Source organism: Dermacentor andersoni, chromosome 5, assembly GCF_023375885.2.
Source record: "Dermacentor andersoni chromosome 5, qqDerAnde1_hic_scaffold, whole genome shotgun sequence".
In the NCBI taxonomy this organism is placed as follows: Eukaryota; Metazoa; Arthropoda; class Arachnida; order Ixodida; family Ixodidae; genus Dermacentor; species Dermacentor andersoni.
This window is the reverse complement of record NC_092818.1, coordinates 158,449,762-158,469,722: the sequence shown is the minus strand read 5'-3', so window position 1 is coordinate 158,469,722 and position 19,961 is coordinate 158,449,762. Positions and strand designations below refer to the sequence as shown.

The 19,961-nt window shown below is 50.7% G+C and overlaps 1 protein-coding gene and 2 long non-coding RNA genes across 12 annotated transcripts in view; 2 read left to right on the top strand and 1 right to left on the bottom strand.

Moving 5' to 3' along the window:
* Positions 1–19,961, bottom strand: part of LOC126531457 (uncharacterized) — a 58,804-nt gene that overhangs the window by 7,409 nt on the left and 31,434 nt on the right. For 2 of the 6 annotated variants that reach the window (XM_055071187.2, XM_072288441.1), the window contains exon 3: positions 19,279–19,464. The exons of 2 other annotated variants lie outside the window; for them this stretch is intronic. In XM_055071187.2, the coding sequence (XP_054927162.2) occupies positions 19,279–19,464 (186 nt within the window). Of the gene's footprint in view, positions 1–13,458; positions 13,580–15,044; positions 15,162–16,035; positions 16,126–17,496; positions 17,590–19,278; positions 19,465–19,961 lie in introns of those variants that run through there. 2 more of the 6 variants (XR_008612691.2, XM_072288443.1) reach the window with 2 other exon arrangements.
* On the top strand, positions 77–19,333 carry LOC129385119 (uncharacterized). 5 transcript variants are annotated; one of them, XR_011894823.1, is made up of 6 exons: positions 77–2,573; positions 10,953–11,106; positions 14,059–14,170; positions 14,687–14,744; positions 18,006–18,163; positions 19,244–19,333. It is a non-coding gene; the product is annotated as an uncharacterized lncRNA (long non-coding RNA). The 5 variants fall into 5 exon arrangements; XR_008612694.2 differs by lacking the exon at positions 14,687–14,744 and having other exon boundaries at positions 77–1,518; XR_008612692.2 differs by lacking the exon at positions 14,687–14,744.
* Positions 19,365–19,961, top strand: part of LOC126531471 (uncharacterized) — a 51,523-nt gene continuing 50,926 nt past the window's right edge. The window contains exon 1 of the long non-coding RNA XR_008612684.2: positions 19,365–19,453. This is a non-coding gene — a long non-coding RNA (uncharacterized lncRNA). The remainder of the gene's footprint in view (positions 19,454–19,961) is intronic.

Genomic DNA, 19,961 nt, shown 5'->3' with positions numbered 1-19,961 from the left:
GAGGGAGGGGGGGTGCTATAAGAGGCGTTTATTTGGGGAATCGCCAGCCGTTTGTGCGCAGGCGCGAGCACAAGCGGATGCGAGAGAGAAAATTTGGGGGCTTTTGCGTCTCACTTTGCCTAGATAGCACGGAGAAGTTTCTTCGCTCGTTTTGCACACGTTTCTCCTTAGCCGTGCCGGCATTGCAGGCGCGAGTAAGAGCGGGTGCGAGGGAGAAAATCTGGGGTCTTTTCGTGGGTCTTTTGCTCGGACGTCGGACACTTTCAGGTACGTCGGACAGACTTTCTCGCGCTTGCGGCGCTGGTGCTGAGTCAGTCATGCCGGATTAAACCTCTCTTGCCCCTTACGACGCTATATATTAAAAAAAAGAGAGAAACTGATTTTTCCGGGGGTGCAGTATGGGCCGAAGTAGAGGCCCGGCCTGCTCTCCTGGTGCAGTATCTTCGCTCTTGGCAAGCTTTTCGTATGCTGCTGTCCGCGACTTTTCAGAAGAATTTTTAGTCCTCTTTGTGTGAAATAAACGCACAGCGCCTTATCAACCGCGGTTGAACGCCACCGCCTGGTGTCACGCCGTGAGAATTATTGGCTTTGCGTCTCGCCCACGTTGTTAGGTAAGGTTAGCTTAGGTTCTTAGTTAGGTTAGCGTAAATTTAAGGCGTTACGGTGGCGCCGCGTACTCTCACAGCGGTTAAGCCGCGCGGATTATTGTCTTTGTGTATCGGCGAAGTTAGCTTAGGTTAACGTTAGGTTACGTTTTTTTAGGTTAGCTAAAAGGCGTCAGGGTGGCGCGGCGCATTCACACCGGTTTCGCCGTGACGATTATTCTCTTTTCGTCTCGGCCACGTTTGGTTACGTTACCATTAGGTTATGTTTGGTTAGGTTAGCGTATGAGGCGTTAGGGTAGCACGACGTATTCTCGTAGCGGTTGCAGGGGCGTCGAGCGTCACCGGCGACCTTTGCGCCGCTTGCGTTCAACCGCGGTTGCTAAGGCGCTCTGCTCTGCCTTCTAGATTTTCAATATATGCGGCCCGAGCTCTACTACGGTCCCCACTGCTCCCACGGGAACATCTGTGGTGTTATTTTCATGGTACATCGTCGTAAGGCGCGAGAAAGGTATGATCCGGCACGACTGACTTAGCACGAGCACCGCAGGTGCGAGACAGACTGCCCGACACAGCGGTCGCCAAATGGGGCGTCCAGTACCCGCTGCTTCACCTATTTTACCGCGCCGGCAGCCAGCGTCCGAGCGTAAGCAAACTCGACTCCACTCAGCAATGCCGGCACGCCTAGGGACAAACGCATACAACACGCGCTAAGAAGCCTCCTGCGTAGTGCCTAGGCAGAGTCATATATATATTCAAGGAGCAAAAGCCCCCACATTATCTCTCTCGCGCCCGCTCTTACTCGCGTCTGCGCACAAACGTCGGGCGATCCCTCAAATGAACGTCTCGTGGGTGCTATTTGGAGGTTTAAAAAAAAAAAATGTATCCACCGAGTTGGAGTACACTTAATAAAATGGTAGGTGACCCTAATCTTTGGCTTAGGTGTCTCTTTGTGGCACTGGCACCTCGGCACCTCGGTGTTCTAGGTAAACTTTCGGTGTCCACGAAAGGCCCTCACCCCGCCCTTTACCTGGCAGCCTGAGCGAAGAAGAAAGGGGGGTGGGCAACGACGAACTAGGTGTCGCCAGTTGATTTCTTTCCACAGATTCCAAACCAGTTCCGGAGGTGGAGTTACTGCGGGTTATTGCGAGCATGGGCGTGGTGTCGCAATGGAGTGTACGATGGTGATTTGCTGCTGGATAGTCTTCAGGTTCCCTAGTAGACTCGCGTAGGGAAAACGACGGGATCAAAAGCAGATACTTTTCGAGAGTGAGGACAGAGGGTCCTGAAGAACTGAGATTTTAACTGCTCCTGCATGGAGCGTACTTCCTCACTGGAGCCGTGTAACTAAGCTAAATAAACCCTTTTTCGTTCATTTTCTACAACTTGACGTAGTAGTCGATGGGCTTGGTGGATTCCATGCCCTGAACGCCATCCTAGCCGCAATAAACTGGTTGTCAGTAGTGAGATCAAGAAGAAAGTCCTTACGATCTGGAATCGGCGGACTGTGTACGTGGTTCCGGGAGACAAGAACTTCGCAAGGTCGAGGGAAACTAGGGACGGAAGAGCGACTTCTGCGGATCCGGGATCAGCAGACCTCTTCGTGGCTCAGAGAGGCACAACCGTCGCAGTAACGGCGTAGAGTTTTGGACGACTCGAGGAATTTGGAAGGAAGAGATCAAGAAGGCACTCCTCACGATCTGGGATCGGCGGACCTGTGCACGTGGCTCCGGGAGACACGAAGTTCGAAGATCGAGGGAAACTACGACGGAAGAGCGACTTCTGCGGATCCGGGATCAGCAGACCTTCTCTTCGTCACTCAGGGAGACACAACCGTCGCAGTAACTGCGTGGAGTCTTGGACGACTCGAGGAAACTGGAACGAAGAGCAGCTGAAGGCAGTTCCACCATCTGGGATCGGCGACCTGCGAACGTGGCTCCGGGAGACACGACCTTCGCAAGCTCGACGTTGGTGAGTGCTTGAACCACTACGTTTTGCCGGACGACAAGGACAGGTTTCTATCGGGCAATTAGCTGTGAATGATCGCCACCGGGTGTGCGGGCAATACAGGGGAAGTTTTAGTCAGCTCTCGAAAAGCAGCAGAGCTCGGTATTGAGGTTAACCATAGGTTGAGAAGCCCGAAATTCGTACGGCGATTGACAAAGTGTGTTTGGATGAGGGCGAGCTCAGAGAGGCCTGGGAAAAGATATGGCTAGAAAAGGAAGAAAATGAGCGCGAGGGGAAAGAAAGGAAGGAAGAGAAGGAGCGCGAGAGGAAACGAAGGCAGGAAGGAATTGAGCTTGAGAGGGAACGAAGGCAGCATGAAATTGAGCTCACGGAAATCAGACTAGGCATCGCGAGGTTATGGCGCGGGGCGCCGTCACAAACAGAAAGCATGAAATTGACAAAACAGGCGCAAATAATAGGCGTACGAAACAGGCAATGACACCGGTCTCCACCCGATTAATTTCGAGTGGATTTGTGAGAGGCGATCATTTCACCAGGAAACATGGCCGGAGCGGTTGTTTGAGTTGATGCCGGGAGAAGTCGCGCAGGTCGCATTCCGACTGAGTGAGGCCGAGGCAGGCAAGTACAGTTTAGTGAAGGCGGGTTTTCTCCCCAAATACAAGCTCTCCGCAGAGGAATTTCGGGAGAAACCGATTTTCTCTATCAAAATTCAGAAAGAGGAGCAGGCGCTGTGTTGCGACGCGGAACAGTGCAGAGAAGGATGTTGAAGTAACTAGCTCGGGAGACGTGATTCAGCCGGAGGGGGAAATCATTCCGATTTCCCCTTCCTAAATTCAGGAAGAAGGTCAGGAGCTGAACTGCGATGAAGAACTCAGTACGAAGGAGGAAGATGAAACAGCTAGCTCTGAAGACATAGTCAAGTCGGAAGAGGACATCTTTCTGAATTCCCCGAGCGAAATTTAAGAAGTTGGTCAGGCCGAGGAGCCGCCAACGGAAAGAAAAGAAAGGCACTCGGAACGGCGCATCAGAAACAGTGCCAAGAGAAAGAGGCGTCGCAAATTCAGAATAGCGGTAGAGAAGACAACGCGGCCGAGTAAAACCAAAGCCACTAAACCCTCTGGGGAGCGCAGAGAAAGATTTAGAAAGGCACATTTGTCAGTTGCAATGTTCCGAGTCAGAGCGCGTCTGAGTCGTCAGACGAGGTTGAAAAGAAAGCGACGTTCGTAGCGGAGGAGGACAAAAAGCCAGGAGGCAATTGTGTTTCCCTCGTTTAGCTCTTTTCGAGGTGTAGCCTGTGATACAATCTCGACCGTGCGAGGTGGGTCTTCACCGCAAAAACCAGGAAACGACGACGAAGGTGATCATGAAAAAAGTAGAAAATATTTTATTCACTTCATTGTCACATGGATGCGACTCTCATCTGAGTCTCGAGCAGTTATGATTAACACGGGGGCTGGGACGGCCTTAAATAACCTCTGGCGCGTTCCTGCGGTTGTCGACGTCTTCGTGGGGAGCCTGTGGAAGTCGGTTCTACCGTCGACCCAGCCCTTCGGGTTTTCTTTCCTTCGTCGGTCCGTTTGTGTCAGCTCGGGGAAAAAGGGATTGACGCTGTTTCGGAGATGCGGGCAATTATGTCGACATGGGGACGCCTGCTTGAACGCTTCTCACATTTGACAGGTCAATCATACGGGGGCTAAGACGGCCTTAATTACCCCTTTCGGTCTCGTGGTTGTGGACCGATCCCGGAGATAGCACAATGCCAGGCCGACCCGCGGCGGAGGCGAAGCAGGCGTTAAGCACTCCGCATACGTGGGCCGATCCCGAAGACAGCGCAATGTCGGGCCGACCCGCGGTGGAGGTGAAGCAAGTGTTAAGCATTAAGCACTCCGCATACGTGGACCGATCCCGAAGACAGCGCAATGCCGGGCCAACCCGCGGCGGAGGTGAAGCAGGTGTTAAGCATTCCCCATACGTGGGCCGATACCGAAGATAGCGCAAAGCCGGGCCGACCCGCGGCGGATGTGAAGCAGGCGTTAAGCACTCCCCATACATGGGCCGATCCTGAACATAGCCATTCGCCGGGGCAACCCGCGGCGGAGGTGAAGCAAGCGTTATAAGCACTCCCCATACGTGGGCCGATCCCGAAGTTATCGCAATGCCGGGCCGACCCGCGGCGGAGGTGAAGCAGGTGTTAAGCACTCCCCATACGTGGGCCGATCCCGAAGATAGCGCAATGCCGGGTGTTACGTTTCGCCTACGACGCGCGGGTATAGCCGGCGCGGATGCAACGGACGCCGGGGCTTCGTTCCAAGCAGCGGACATTTTGGCCCGTTCAGCGCCGCAGACACGCCTCCCCGCCAAGCGCGTCCAGGCGTGTTTCAGTGCCACGTGTCTTCGTGTGTGCGTGTGTGTGTGTGTGCCACGCTTGTCAAAGCGCAGCAGCCGGGGAGAGGAGCTCCCCAAGTGTGAAGCGAGGAGGTCTGTCCGGCGCCCGGCCGGCGGTTGAGTCACTACACTCGTCTCAACATGCATCTCAGCTCGTCCGTCCCCCGCCGTCACGTGGTCACATCCCGTGACCTTCCTTCTTGCCCTCAACTGCGAAAGTATAAGAGCAGCTGCCCCCGGACGCCAAGAGGGAGGCTCCGATTTCTTCTGTCGAGTTACGTGCTCTCCCGTCTCTCACTTCGGTCGACCTGACCGCCCGCTCTTTTGCGATGTTAGAATAAACCAGTTGTTCTGTTACCAGTCGACTCATGCTTTGCCGGGACCTTCGGATGCTTCCAGTGCCCCAGGCCGCCAGGCCAACGCTACCCTTGGGGCTTGCGACCCGTTTGCAATAACGGGCGTCAGCGCTGAGTTTGCAACAACTCGTGCCAGCACTGAGATATCCAACAGCTGGTTGCCAGCGGTGAGATCGCGACAACGGAGGCCAGCAGCGAAGAGATGCGGTTGACTGTATGCTGAGCAGCACAACGACCATCCGGGAGCAGTGCAACGAGCCCTGTGTGATGACTGGTTGCCTGCAGCGGAACGACTGCGCTGAATTCTTGGCTGCGAGGTTTGGTGAGTGCGGGACTTTCTTCTACTGAGTTTTGCCAGGCTTTTGTTAGTGTCAGAAACAGAGCTGGTAATTGTGGTTGTCGTTGCTGCCGGGTTAGTTTGCGGCAAGACAATAGTAGGCAGTAGAGAAAGCAGCGTTCAGAGCAGCCATGGATTTGAAGTCGTTGCGCAAACCGAAATTGCTGGAGCTTGCAAGAGAGTTGGGTCTGGATGTCTCAGACAAACTCAGAAAACCAGAACTGCTGAGGGCTATTCTTGAGTTAGAAGCTGAGGATGACGAGCTGTCGGAATGCCTTGAGACCATTGAGGAGCGGGCAAAAAGACAGGAGCGCGAACTTAAAGAACAGAAAGAGAGACAGGAGCGTGAACTTAAAGAACAGAAAGAGAAAGATGAGCGTGAACGAAAAGAACAGAAAGAAAAAGAAGAGCGTGAACGTAAAGAACAGATAGAACGAGAGCAACAAGAGAAAGAAAGAGAGCGCGACCGTCAACACGCTTTGGAAATGAAGCGTCTCGAGTTAGAGATGGAACGCGCTCGTAATGGAAGTCAGGCACACGGTGCAGGAGAACGAGTATTGTTCAAAATGACTGACCTGATGCGGCCGTTTAAGCTTGGAGAGGACATTGGTTTGTTCCTGGTTAACTTTGAGCGAACGTGCGAGAAGCAGGGGTTCTCTCGGGAAACGTGGCCACAGCGCTTGCTCACTTTGTTACCCGGCGAGGCGGCCGACGTAGTCGCTCGCTTGGAGAGAGAGGAGGCAGAGGATTTCGAGAAAGTGAAATCGAGTCTGCTAAAAAAGTACAGGCTGTCAGCGGAGGCGTTCCGTCGGAAGTTCCGGGAAAATGAGAAAGGCAGAAGTGAGTCGTATACAGAGTTTGCCTACAGGCTAATGTCAAACATGCAGGAGTGGCTCAAAGAAGAGAAAGCGTTTGGTGACCACGAGAAAGTTCTGCAGTGTTTCGGGCTAGAACAGTTTTATAGTCGGTTACCTGAGAACGTGCGGTACTGGGTCTTGGATAGGCCAGACGTTAGTACGGTGGCTAGAGCCGCCGAGCTAGCCGAGGAGTTTGTGACGCGTCGGGCTCGCGGAGCTAAGGACGGTCAAAAGGGTGAATTTGGCTCCAAGTTTGAGAGGCCGAAGTTCACACCCATGAGAGCAAAGGGGGACACACGTAGTTCGGATGCGAGTGAAAGCAGTCCGACCGAACGTAAGGAGACGGCGGCAGCCGAAGCCGAACGCAGAAAACGGTTCGAGACGAGGCAAGCGCGCGTTTGTTATACGTGCCAGAAGCCGGGTCACTTTTCGGCGCAGTGTCCAGAAACAAAAACAAAAGTCGTGTTTTTGTCCTTATGCAGCACTGACGAGAACATGAAGCTTCTCGAGCCTTACATGCGAGACCTCCTCGTGAACGGGAAAGAGTGCCGAGTGCTTCGCGATTCCGCAGCTACGATGGATGTAGTTCACCCCTCTTACGTAGAACCCGATATGTTCACGGGCGAGTGCGCATGGATCAAGCAAGCCGTGGAAGCTCATAGCGTGTGTCTGCCCGTAGCAAAAGTGCTTATTGAAGGACCTTTCGGAGCGCTTGAGACGGAGGCCGCAGTGTCATCTATGCTGCCCCCCCAGTACCCGTACCTATTTTCGAACAGGTCCGATCACCTCCTGCGCGAGAAGGGGCTTTTGTTTGGTGAGGCTAGCGTTCAGGCCTTAACCAGATCGAAGGTTCGGGAGCTCGCTGCAAAGGCGGTAGTTGCAGGACCGACGTTGTCAAACAATGAGAAAGGGTCAGAGGTGCAGCAAGCTGATATTCAGAGCACGCCCGAACTGAATAAAATTGCGCCTGTAGCGTTAAAGGCAGCAGATACTGGAGAGGAAATTCCCGACACGGGAAAGTTAGAAGAGCTATCTGCAGATTTGCTCATCGCGCCTACGTCAGATGGACTTAACAGGTTGCTAAAAGTCAGCCGGTCGGCTTTGATAGCCGAGCAAAAGAAGGATGGCAGCCTAGAAAACATACGCTGCATTGTCAAGGAAGGTATCGCCAAGAAAAATGCTCGCTTTGTGGAAAGAGGTGGGGTCCTGTACCGGAAGTATCTAGACCGCAGAGGAGTGGAGTTCGATCAGCTGATCGTGCCTCAGTGCTACCGTCAGGATCTGTTGCGCTTGTCGCATGGGGGTTCGTGGTCCGGACACCTAGGAGTTAAGAAAACTAAGGACCGTCTCTTGCAGGAGTACTATTGGCCAGGGTGTTTTCGGGACGCAGACCACTTTGTGAAGACATGCGACACCTGTCAGCGGGTGGGCAAACCAGGGGACAAATCGAGGGCGCCGTTGAAGTTGGTACCTATCATTACGGAGCCTTTCAGACGGCTCGTTATTGATACAGTGGGACCTCTGCCGGTAACAGCCACGGGGTACAGACACATTTTGACTGTGATCTGCCCAGCGACAAAGTTCCCTGAAGCAGTGCCGCTTAAAGAACTAAGCTCAGTTGAGATAGTCAATGCACTACTGTCCATATTTGCGCGAGTTGGTTTTCCTGCGGAAATCCAATCAGATCAGGGCACAGTGTTTACTAGCGCTTTGACGACAGCCTTTCTTGAAAGGTGCGGAGTAAAGCTGTTACACAGCTCAGTGCACCACCCCCAGTCGAATTCCGTTGAGAAGCTCCACTCCGTCATGAAGCGCGTGTTGAGAGCATTGTGGTTTGAACAACAAACTGACTGGAAGCTGTGTCTGCCTGGGGTGATGTTGGCATTAAAGACCGCGCCGCATGCGGCTACGGGGTTTTCGCCAGCTGAGCTAGTGTACGGTCGCTCGCTGCGTTCTCCGCTTCGCATGCTTCGAGACGGATCACTGCCCTCTCCAATGGCTGCAGACTATCTCTTCCACAAATGGCCGCCTCCTGCGCTGGAGCCTAGCTTTGCAACAACATTCCTTTGAGGTGCGTTACAAAAAGGGGAGTCTCAACGGTAACGCCGATGGCTTAAGTCGAAGCCCCTAACGTGGGAATCAGCCTCAAAATTGTTTGTTACTGATGTTTTTCTTCCTGAGGCAGGATTTTTTTAACATATTGCTTTTGTGTAGTGTTTCAAAGTGATGATGTGCTTTCTAGTGCAATTTTCCGATTTGTGGACGCGTTCTGAGTGCTGCTAAACTACTGTAAGGAACTAGGCAGTAGTATAAAAGGGGAAAGAGCCTGGCAGGGCTTAGTGAGGGTTGTGCCGTGCTTGCTGACTGAGCGGTTGACTTTCGGCGTAGTTCTAACGCTTGCCGGGAACGAGAACAAAAATGTCAACTCTCCCGAAGTCACTTTGCAGTGTCCTGTGTGAACCTGAACGAGAGAACGAGGCCTTCTCTGTGCGCTGCGCTCAAGAAACGCCGAAGGACGCCCGACTTCGGTTATGAGCATCATCGAGCGACATCCCTCCGGACAGCGGATGCAGTCCCCTGACCATCGGGATCTCCTTCCCCCGGCGGGGCGGTCTGTTACGTTTCGCCTACGACGCGCGGGTATAGCCGGCGCGGATGCAACGGACGCCGGGGCTTCGTTCCAAGCAGCGGACATTTTGGCCCGTTCAGCGCCGCAGACACGCCTCCCCGCCAAGCGCGTCCAGGCGTGTTTCAGTGCCACGTGTCTTCGTGTGTGCGTGTGTGTGTGTGTGCCACGCTTGTCAAAGCGCAGCAGCCGGGGAGAGGAGCTCCCCAAGTGTGAAGCGAGGAGGTCTGTCCGGCGCCCGGCCGGCGGTTGAGTCACTACACTCGTCTCAACATGCATCTCAGCTCGTCCGTCCCCCGCCGTCACGTGGTCACATCCCGTGACCTTCCTTCTTGCCCTCAACTGCGAAAGTATAAGAGCAGCTGCCCCCGGACGCCAAGAGGGAGGCTCCGATTTCTTCTGTCGAGTTACGTGCTCTCCCGTCTCTCACTTCGGTCGACCTGACCGCCCGCTCTTTTGCGATGTTAGAATAAACCAGTTGTTCTGTTACCAGTCGACTCATGCTTTGCCGGGACCTTCGGATGCTTCCAGTGCCCCAGGCCGCCAGGCCAACGCTACCCTTGGGGCTTGCGACCCGTTTGCAATAACGGGCGTCAGCGCTGAGTTTGCAACAACTCGTGCCAGCACTGAGATATCCAACACGGGCCAACCCGCGGCGGAGGTGAAGCAGGTGTTAAGCATTCCCCATACGTGGGCCGATCCTGAAGATAGCGCAATGCCGGGCCGACCCGCGACGGAGGTGAAGCAGGCGTTAAGCACTCCCCATACATGGGCCGATCCTGAACATAGCGATTCGCCGGGGCAACCCGCGGCGGAGGTGAAGCAAGCGTTATAAGCACTCCCCATACGTGGGCCGATCCCGAAGATAGCGCAATGCCGGGCCAACCCGCGGCGGAGGTGAAGCAGGTGTTAAGCACTCCCCATACGTGGGCCGATCCCGAAGATAGCGCAATGCCGGGCCGACCTGCGACGGAGGTGAAGCAGGCGTTAAGCACTCCCCATACGTCGGCCGATCCCAAAGATATCGCAATGCCGGGCCGACCCGCGGCGGAAGTGAAACAGGCTTAAGCACTCCCCATACGTGGGCTGATCACGAAGATAGTGAAATGCCGGGCCGACCCGCGGCGTAGGTACAGTTCACCATTAAGGGGCCCACATGCACAGCTTCGCTGGTCATCCTTCTTCACAGAGTGGGAGGGCACTGAGTTAATTTTTTTTTTCAATTTTTTTTCTCATTTATTTTGGATTTCCTCCCCGGTCATCTCAGGAAGTGAACCGGAAGTGCTGCGCAAGAAACGAGACTGCCACTCGATGCCCGTGCCACTAAAGAAGTTTGCATCCTTTGGGGCTCGTGTCCCACAACGATAATGGTCATCTATCTTGCCCGCATTTCCTTTCTTTAAAGTTGCGAGCCCGGTAGTTCTAGGTAACGAACGACATGCGCGTTATCAGCGTGACATATCATTCTCGAAAGAAAGGTAGCAAGCGCGGAGTTTTCCAGAAAGGAAACGCAAACAAGACCGACGACGATTATCGTTGCGTGACAAGCGCGAAATGGTGCAAACTTTTTTTTTAAGAGTCTAGGGTGTATAATATTAATTTTCTAGTGCGGGTGCGGAACGTGCAACACCTACGGGTGGCGCAACAATTCAGTGCACAAGCGCCACGAACGGCCATTTCAGTTTCCACCCGCGTGCTACGAACTGACGCGTCTCTCCGTCTGGTATACGCCGGCATCGCATGGACGTGCGTGTGCGCGATGGTAACATGTGTGATAAAACAGGTAGGTTTCAAGAAAGTTAACAGTGCAGTATTTTTTAGGGCCTCAAACGAAGAGAAGGGACATAAATTATACCGAAGCAATCATGTTGTCGACGTGACCGAAGAAAGCGCGGACGTGCAACTGAGTGTTTTGAAACGACGATGCGTGCGACAGGCCAATGCACGCCTGGAGGTATGCGCCGTCACAATCGCGGTTAGTACGCATTCTTATTTTTTCTTCTTATTACTGAGTAAACGATGACACCTTCGTCCGACATGCGGTGTAGCGTGATCTTAAACGTATCTGACAACTGAGTGCGATAGCTGCAAGTAAAACCTACGATCTCCGAACGGTGTTGCAATTAATGATGTCGCAACAGTTGCGCCAAGCTTTCTGTGCTGTAGTTTAGTTCCGTTTGTAGACGTTGCTCGGGCGGCGTGAGTGCTTGAGTAAAAAAGGTGAAGCATGCAGTTTCCGATTTTCTGTTTAGTTCTCGGCCTGGCCCCCTGAAGCATCATCTGTGCCTGCCGAACGGATTCGACACGCGTCTGGCTGTGTAGCAGCTGAAACCGTAGAGAGCTTTAGCAGAGCGTTTACGGTCCGCTCCGCTCAGACCGGCCTATCACAACAATTGGCAGGCAGCCGCTCAGCAAAACGCTACTGGGAACACTGACGCGCGTGCGCACAGCACACATAGCGGCAGCGGAACGTGAGACGCTGACCACGTTCCGCTAGGAACCTGATTTAGCGGTGCGTCAGGGAGCGTGTAGTTGCTTTCGTAATCGTTTTACCGCCAAGCTGAGAGCACGTCAGTGGCATCTCTGGAAGGCGCTCTTGTTAGATAAGCGAAATCAATGCATTCTGTGCAGCCACCGGCGCGCGTGAAACGTGTGTGGAGCGGAGCGCAAGCAAGCGCTCTGCTAAAACTGTCTCGTAACGTTACGCCGATATTTTTTAGCGCACGGCTACCATTGCGTTGATGTTACGTGCCAATTTTGCACGTGGTATCTAAGCCGTCCCGTAGCGCAACTCAAGCGTTGTGCGCCTTCGCGTGCACGCGCAGAGCTGTCAAGGGGCCATAGCTGTAGTGGTGGAGTAAATGCTAAAATTCGCGCGGTCCCTGATGCGTTGTGCCACGCTTCCGGGGCCCCTTCCTTACTGTTCGCCTTTACAAACTGTGCGGTCTGCTAATACGTAGCGCGTAGCATACTTTTAAAGCGAAAGCTTTACTGGCCGCAAACTTGCGATTTCGCCGTGGCGGAGCTCCGAGGAGGCACATGACGTCACAACGCGCGCCTCGCCTCGGATATTTCTCTCTCTCGCTACCTAGTCACTACTGCGCATGCGCCACTAGTAGCACCGAGCCTTTCCGCTGCCGCCGTTTGGTATGACGTCACACCGCGTTCCTCGTCCTTGCGCTCGCCTCCGCTCGCTTCGCCAGCTGCGTCGCATGCCTGATGACATGTCGGAGGATTGAAAAGGAGAGCTCGCGTGCGGCGCAACCACAGTTGAGGCGGCAGTATGGACGGCGACAATTCTGATAAGCAGGAGGAGGCCTGGAATCGACATCGGAACGAGATGAAGAGGAAACGAATCGCCCAGGAAACAGACGAACAGCGCGCCGAACGACTGGCTAAACGCCGCAACATACCTAGATAACCAGACTAACCTGGACTTGCAATCAAGATTAACCAAGGCTAACCATGCTATGCCTTAGCTTTCGCTACGTATATCCTGGCATAGCCGAGCTAAGCCACTGCCATTTTTTTCCCTGAGTCGCGCCCAACTGACTGATACCTCCTTTTGTGTTCCTGTCAACTAGTCAGTTTTCACTAGGGTACCCATAAGTAGTCATTGGTCTATGCGTAACAACACACGTGCAGTTTTGCGGTAGGTCGGGGGAAAAACAGCAGGAGCGTAGGCGGGAGAAGCTAGACCCGTCGATGCCGTGACCACTTTGCCGGCTGCCATTCGGTTCCGTCTGCACTGTAAATATATGGATTAACTTGCGTGGAGCGTAAATTCACAGCGAACTAGCGACAGCATGCAGTTTGTAGATGTGCGCGATCACTTCGCACGGCGTACACTGCGAATCCAGCTTTCCCGCTGGTCTCTGAAGCATGGTCGCGCCGGAAAACTGAAAACTTCATTCCAGGTGGGCAGCTCTTGTAGCTATTAGCACAGTTTACGACGCAGAAATTCATATGCAACATTGCAAAGCTCCAGAAACAACCTGACACGGCTCGACTCATGGGCCGGCTGCTGCACTGAGCACGCGACACGCGTTCGCTTTTCCGCACTGCGGCGCCACCGGTTCATTGCACGTTCCCATTCGGATTCGAAAGCAGTCCTACAAAGTATGTGGAACAGGCACAAGTGACGCGATCGCAAATGCCAATTACAGAATTAAACGAACGAACTTGTGAGCATATGTCCGCACAATCTTATGCAGTCAAATGCGAGTGTAAACCATGACAAACAGACGTGAAAACAACGTGAAATATAAATATTTAATAAAATATGTCATTGCGCCTTTCTGGGATGTACTCGCGTACTGAATTTCACCTGACTTGTAGCTTCTTAGCGGAGCCCACTGATGAGGATGTTCCTTAGAATAGAGCAAGGTGGGCTCAGTTGGAGGAAGCGTAATCCAGTCCGCATATCAGGTTGGCTGGAACTGCTTTGTCTGGAAATAGAGCGATCAACTAGTCAAAACACTAGCAACAGCTGAAAAATTTACTGCGGACTTGGTGAAGGTAAAAAATAATTTTTGGTGTTGCTATGTGAACCAATGACGAAACCAATGACGAAGTTATAACTGTGAAGGAAGTTACTCAATGCTTAAACGGGAAAAATTGACACGAGCTCAATTAGACGGGACGCAAGGAGTAGAAACAGACACACAACGCTTGCGGTGTCTGCATGTCTCTACTCCCTGCGAAGTAGAATTTCAAGATTCAAGGTCGTTGCTCCCAAACAGCGCTATAGTCGCGTGTCGGCCTGCCAGGGATGAACGCCCTCTCTGTAGCCTGGCTGTCTCGGACGCCCTGGTGCACACGTTATACCGATCCTAGGCTACTCATTCACCGAGACGAGATGCAGAGATTCGACAGGGGGAGGGGACACAAGGTGTATGTGCCCAGCCCCCGTTCCTTCCTTCGCCAGATTCCTGTGAACCAAGATGCCTGCCATAAAACGACGTGTGACAACTCTCTTCACCGGTTGGCTTCTACATTTCTGAGTTTGGATCACTGTGCATCCGCAAGTAGGCATAAATGTAAGTATAACAATGAATACCTTTGGGCTAAGTTTTATGCTGGAAATAAAACTGACTGCTGTACTGAAACTGTCCGTCGAGCGATTATATTTCGCGCATGTAATTAACATATTTTCTTTGTTAGACGCTGAGAATATTTCTTCATTCTTTTAATCTCATTTGCTATAATATATCGATACGTTTGCTTTTTTTTCTATTGTAGAGCCTAAACTCATTTTACTGCTTTCAGTCACCACAATTTTACTTATACAGATGGTCCTGGGTTCCACACTCGGCCGCGGCGACCGCATTCCTACGGATAGGGAGCGAAACGAAAAAAGGAAAAAAAAAATGCTCGTGTGCCGTGTTTTGTCTTCACGCTGATTAAGTCGAGGTGGTCAAAGTTTATCCACAGCCCTCGACTATGGCGTTCTTTATAACCCGCTGTTCAGTTTCTGGCCATTAAACATCACAATTTATAGAACAGTGTCGGCTCAAAGCCAAGAAAGGTTTATCACTCGCTGAAGTCAACTGCAGATGCAGCTGCCAAGCCACTGTGCAAGCAAGCCAGATGCGAGCAGGAATTGAAAGCATGGTGCGTGGAAGTCTGCACGATGTGCAGATTAGGGGCATTTATTAATTTTTACGTGATTCATGGGGTTTAGCGTTTCAAAGCAACAGTGCGGCTATGAGAGACGCCCTAGAGGAGGGCATCGGATTAATTTTGACCACCTATATAGGGTTCTTTAGCGTGCACCACAATCTAAGCACACGAGTGTTCTGGCATTTCAACCCCCCCCCCCCCCCCTGCCAGTCGATCAGGGCTTTAAACCCTGCCACTTCATTTACTGATACGTATAGCAAAAGTCAGTGAAATATACAATCAGTTGTATACCTATCATCTTGGGATAGCTCAGATTGAGGTTTTTCATTATTTCCACAAACTCGGCCTTGGTTTTCGTGAGGCGAGGATTGTGTTTGAGCTCTTCGGCCACTGTAGTAACGGTCATACCTGCATACAGACCAAAGAGACAATGTTTCGACTCTCGAGTATATTTAAAAACAGTGCCCTGGATGGACGTAACTTAGTCTTACCGCGTTACATTCATTACTTACAGAAGCCGAAGTGATCATAAAAAGAGAAACGATGTGTAGAAATGCCTTCAAGTTAGCGCGATGTTTTACAATGCCATCTCTTTAAGATTTTTATTGCTGCGTGAATTGCGAAAGTTTCAGGTCTTTGTATTGGCTGACTAAAATGCCCTTCTTTCCTTGAATTTAAAACGCGCTGAAATAAAAGCGCATCGTTTTTCTATACACTACTGAACAACGTGCGATACATACGTGCGCGCAGCACTTCCAATGTAAGCCTTAAGCGCATTTGAAAAGACTATAATTCCACAGTCATGGACTGTATAGATACAAGCTTGTAATGAAAAAAAAGAAAAGAACAATAATTGAAGAATGAGGCACTTGCGCCATTGATTTCGGACTGACAGTTTCGGTGGATTTTTACCAGCGATATGCGTCAGCGCTGCTTCTCAAACAGCAATGCCTCTTTTCTGCAGGTTCTACAAATATATTATCTATTTATTTAACTGCAGTCACCAGTGTGTACGGGAAAAAAAATGCAGAGGAAAGCGAGCTCATTTTATATGAGTGAAGCTTGTTTGGTATGATAACGCTGGCAAGTATTAGTTCTATCGGCGACCCTTTCAGAGAACACGTCAAAGCTGGGAAATAAGAGCTCCCCCTAGAAACTTTCCTCACGATGAACGATGCTTGTGGTCGGTAAAAGGTATTGGCACAGCTGCTTATGTGAATGCACAATATTCTGTGATAGGTATATTGACTATGGCGCTAACAGGGCAGTCGTTGGAGTATACCTTTGTAGTCATGAGCAGGATACAAATTGTAGTCGCCTGGCAGACTGAGTATCTGGGAATGCACCGAATCGAATAGACGCTCTGGGCTCCCTGTGGACGAAGTAGAAAGCACCCTGGTATGAATGGTGTCCCAACTATTGTGCACCCAGATTTAAATATATGCAAATGCCACGTAGCTGGACAGAACAAAGGTAATGTTCTTTGCCGTCGCTTGAAGATACTCGTAATACTTTTCTTACATTCCGCCTAATTACATAAGCAGCATTAATTAATTAATTAATTAATTAATTAATCAGGTTCTCAAGTATTAGATGAAAAGTGCCAATGTGAAAATTGTAGAGTAAGACGAAAAACTCCCGATACAGCTTTCTGTTGCTCAATACGTGCTACACAAAAGCGTTTTTCCGAGCGTGAAAGAAGCCCACGAATACACGCAAAATTACCGCGCAACTGGCCGCTTCAAGGCACTTTGCGTATATACAGGGTGCTTCAGCTAACTTGGGCCAAGTATTTAAAAAAGAAACACAGGCAGTACGAGTGTAGAACTGCCGCAGTATTGTTCTGAGTCTTATGGAGCACGTCATGATATTTCCAAACCGCCAAGCTGGGTAATAAACAAAGTTTGCTTAATTAACTTTTCAAATATTAACTCCAGCGAAAGATCTTCATTACAAAAGTTGTAGCGCTTGTTCTGAAACATCGGATTATTTCCTCTATGAGATTACTTCCCAGTTTAATTTTTTTTTCTAGCCTTTCTTAAAGTGTGCGAAATTAAAAAAAAAAAAAAAAAAACACGTGATTGCCGGCTAACGCGCCGCTCTTTTAGTGCCCTCAAATGTATGTTAAACGAATTAGCAATGGCTGCTCCGCGCACAGAGATCGATTCACCAGGCTGTCGGTGACTGCGGTTGACTGCGATGGGTCGGAGGCAGCATGGTTTTTATCTGTCACACTGTCAGCCTCACCCCCTCCATCGTGTTCTTTCATTGGTCCGAAAAGAAAAAGAAATGCCTGCACTGCGTCAAATGCTGCCTCCGGTCCCTTATCGCGTACCCATGTGGCCGCCGCTTTTTCGTTGAAAAATTTCTTTCTTAAACCGGTACGCCCCTTTTGTGATTTAACGTCCATGGGTAAAGCATATTTATAAGGCTGGCCTATCATCGCGGGTGCTTACAGTTACTGTACCAGGTTCTGCCACATGCGCTAGAAATAATCATTATCATAATCATCATCAAGAAAAGTTCGCAAGCTATGCGATGGGTCTAAAGGAGACGAAATAATACATTTAGAAACATGCACTTTAATCCGGATAGCGGAAAATTTTCAGCGAAATAAATGCAACAACTAAAATAAAGCGAAACAAGAAACACGGCTGCCAGGCGGCCCCTTTACATCTCCGGGTTCACGCGTAGCCGTTGCAGAATATCCATGTGATGAGGTTAAAGTTGATTATAGTCATACCTTCCTGAAAATCCGTTCGTCCACAGCCGCGAATAAGCAGTGCGTCACCAGTGAAGGCTTTCCTTTGGTCATGCCACACGTACGTCATGCAACCTGAAAATGAACAGTCACCTTTAAGAAAGAAATAATATAAACAGACGGCAACGGCTAGTATCTCATACTCATCTGACAATACAAGCATTCCGTTTCGTATAGATCCTCCTGTGGATGAATTGGCAGCGCTGACCAGTATACGGTAAGGTCGACGACAAAATAATCTAAAGTCACGAGCTGCCACGCGCGTGACCAGAGATGTAACAACGCCGTGCATGTGTTTTAGAGCTGCTGTAGCCATCCCTGGCTCTTTGAACCTCTGGTAGCTACCACAAGAGCATCTCTTTACTTTTCAGAGTTGTGGCTTCGGGGATGCAACAGAAATTTCGCCCCACGCGACCAGGATTCATTTGTTGTCACAAGCGTTTTGGCGTGCTCAAATTTTACTGTTTGGCCCACTCATTCCTTTCCTTCAGAGTGCGGAGCTAGCTGAAGGCATGCAGGCGTATCTCAACGTTGCGGAAGAGTGCAACAAGCTGATATCGCGAGACAGGCCCTCTCGATGGACGGAGGCCAAGATGTGCGAGCGGGAAGACCCAACCAACCGAGAACAAGAAACTGGCGAGCAGGCAATGTGAGATTCAAGCACGCAGCGTTGTTTGATGTACGCATTGAGGTTAACGGATAACTAAAACTAAATCAGTTTCTACACTGGTGAAGTACATGTTGCAAAACTCAGTTTACATTTACATGACGGGAAGCGATGGATCGCTAGCAGAGAATTGAAGCTAATATTCATCCTTCAATTTCTCGCCCTAACCGTAGCGCCAGCACGTTAGTGTGACGTCACGGATTTCAAAGTGTTTTTCCGCACATCTAGGTCGTTCTCGCGTAGAAAAAGTAAAATCCAGACTGGGTTGAATGCTCGGTTTCATTACAATTAAATGGATTCAATATTTATTAATGCGTTAGCATGATGAGTGCCAAAGTAAAAAGTGTGTGAAGTGTGGGAAGCCGGTCACGTGGTAGAGGTAGAGAGGGGATGTAAGAGGGTACGGAGGGTGGTCTAGAGTGCCACCGTCAGTTACACTTCGCTCCCCAAAGAGCCAAGACATGTGTCGAGTGAGGTCCTGAGCAACATCTTGCAACGTGGTGAACGCGGTTTAAACCATGGACCCGGGCTGTCGATGTGGTGCGACGTAATGCTAACGAATTTTCCCCCTCGCATTTACTGCTAAATCGCCACTGAATTTTCGATCAGAGATTAACGAGACCCGAGCAGGCGTTGCCCAAATTGATGACGTCACGGAGAGCTGGTGCGGAAACTTCAACTGGGTGGCATCGGCGCTTATTTTTCGTTTTTGCGCTTTCTCGTGTCTAATAGGCCTTCGCTCACACTAAGACTGAACTATTATTGTTGGAAGTCCAACTGCAAAATAAACTTCATATTGGCTAAAATGTTTATAAGTCGTGCATACTGTTGAAGCGATCTTGCAAAACAACAGAGCTGGCAATTGTCTATTTTTTTTTTATGAACAACCTTTAAAAGCACCTAAGCAGATGACGCGTGCACTATGGGTGGTTAGTGGATGTGACGCAAATATTCAGTGATGTTGCAGCAAGGATGAATAAGGTATTTGAAATACAAAAGGCTGCTGCCTGTACCTTCTTTCCGAAGTTATGCGAAGAACGGCGATATTTTTTTTTTTTTTAGATTCTACGTATATAAAAAGAGGCACGAGCACGTACCGTTTGTGTGACCAGGTGTGGCCCTGGCTTCCAGCTTAATGCTTCCAACTCCGATCGTGTCTCCTGGATTGAGGTGCTCATCTGCCCGTGCCCTTGATGCGGTTGCAATGACGCTGCGACAACTTTTGAACAACCCCTTCAGCTTCCCAGAACCAGTGATGTGGTCAGCGTGCGCGTGAGTATTCACTGCAGAACATGGTTGGCGACGTGCGTCATGTCAGTCGTGTAGACCTCTTTGTAATTTCTTTTTCTACTCTATCTGGCTTTTTCCAATGTCTAAAGAGGGCAGATTACTTAAGAGACATATTCTCCGACGAGTCCTCGGCCCTTTTCAGGCATTCACGAAGCATGGTTACGTTTTACAGGCATGGCAAACATCTTGAAAGTAACGGACAAGAGCAATATGCATGTAACCGTAATGCGCAATGATGCTAGACACCGTGGGCACCAAGTACATTCATATACAAATATCGTGAGCCAAAAGCCCAATAAAAACAGCAGTCATAGAGAGCAGACGTTTCTTAGCACAGAAGACATGGAAAGCAGTAATGACGTAATAAGCGCCATATTGACTCTTTTCGCGGAGCAGTTTGTTCTAAAGAAACGAGATGGCGCTTTCGGCGGCGCGCTGCACGTAGCCTCAGCGACAACGCACGAATACGAAACCACTACCGCTTCCACCT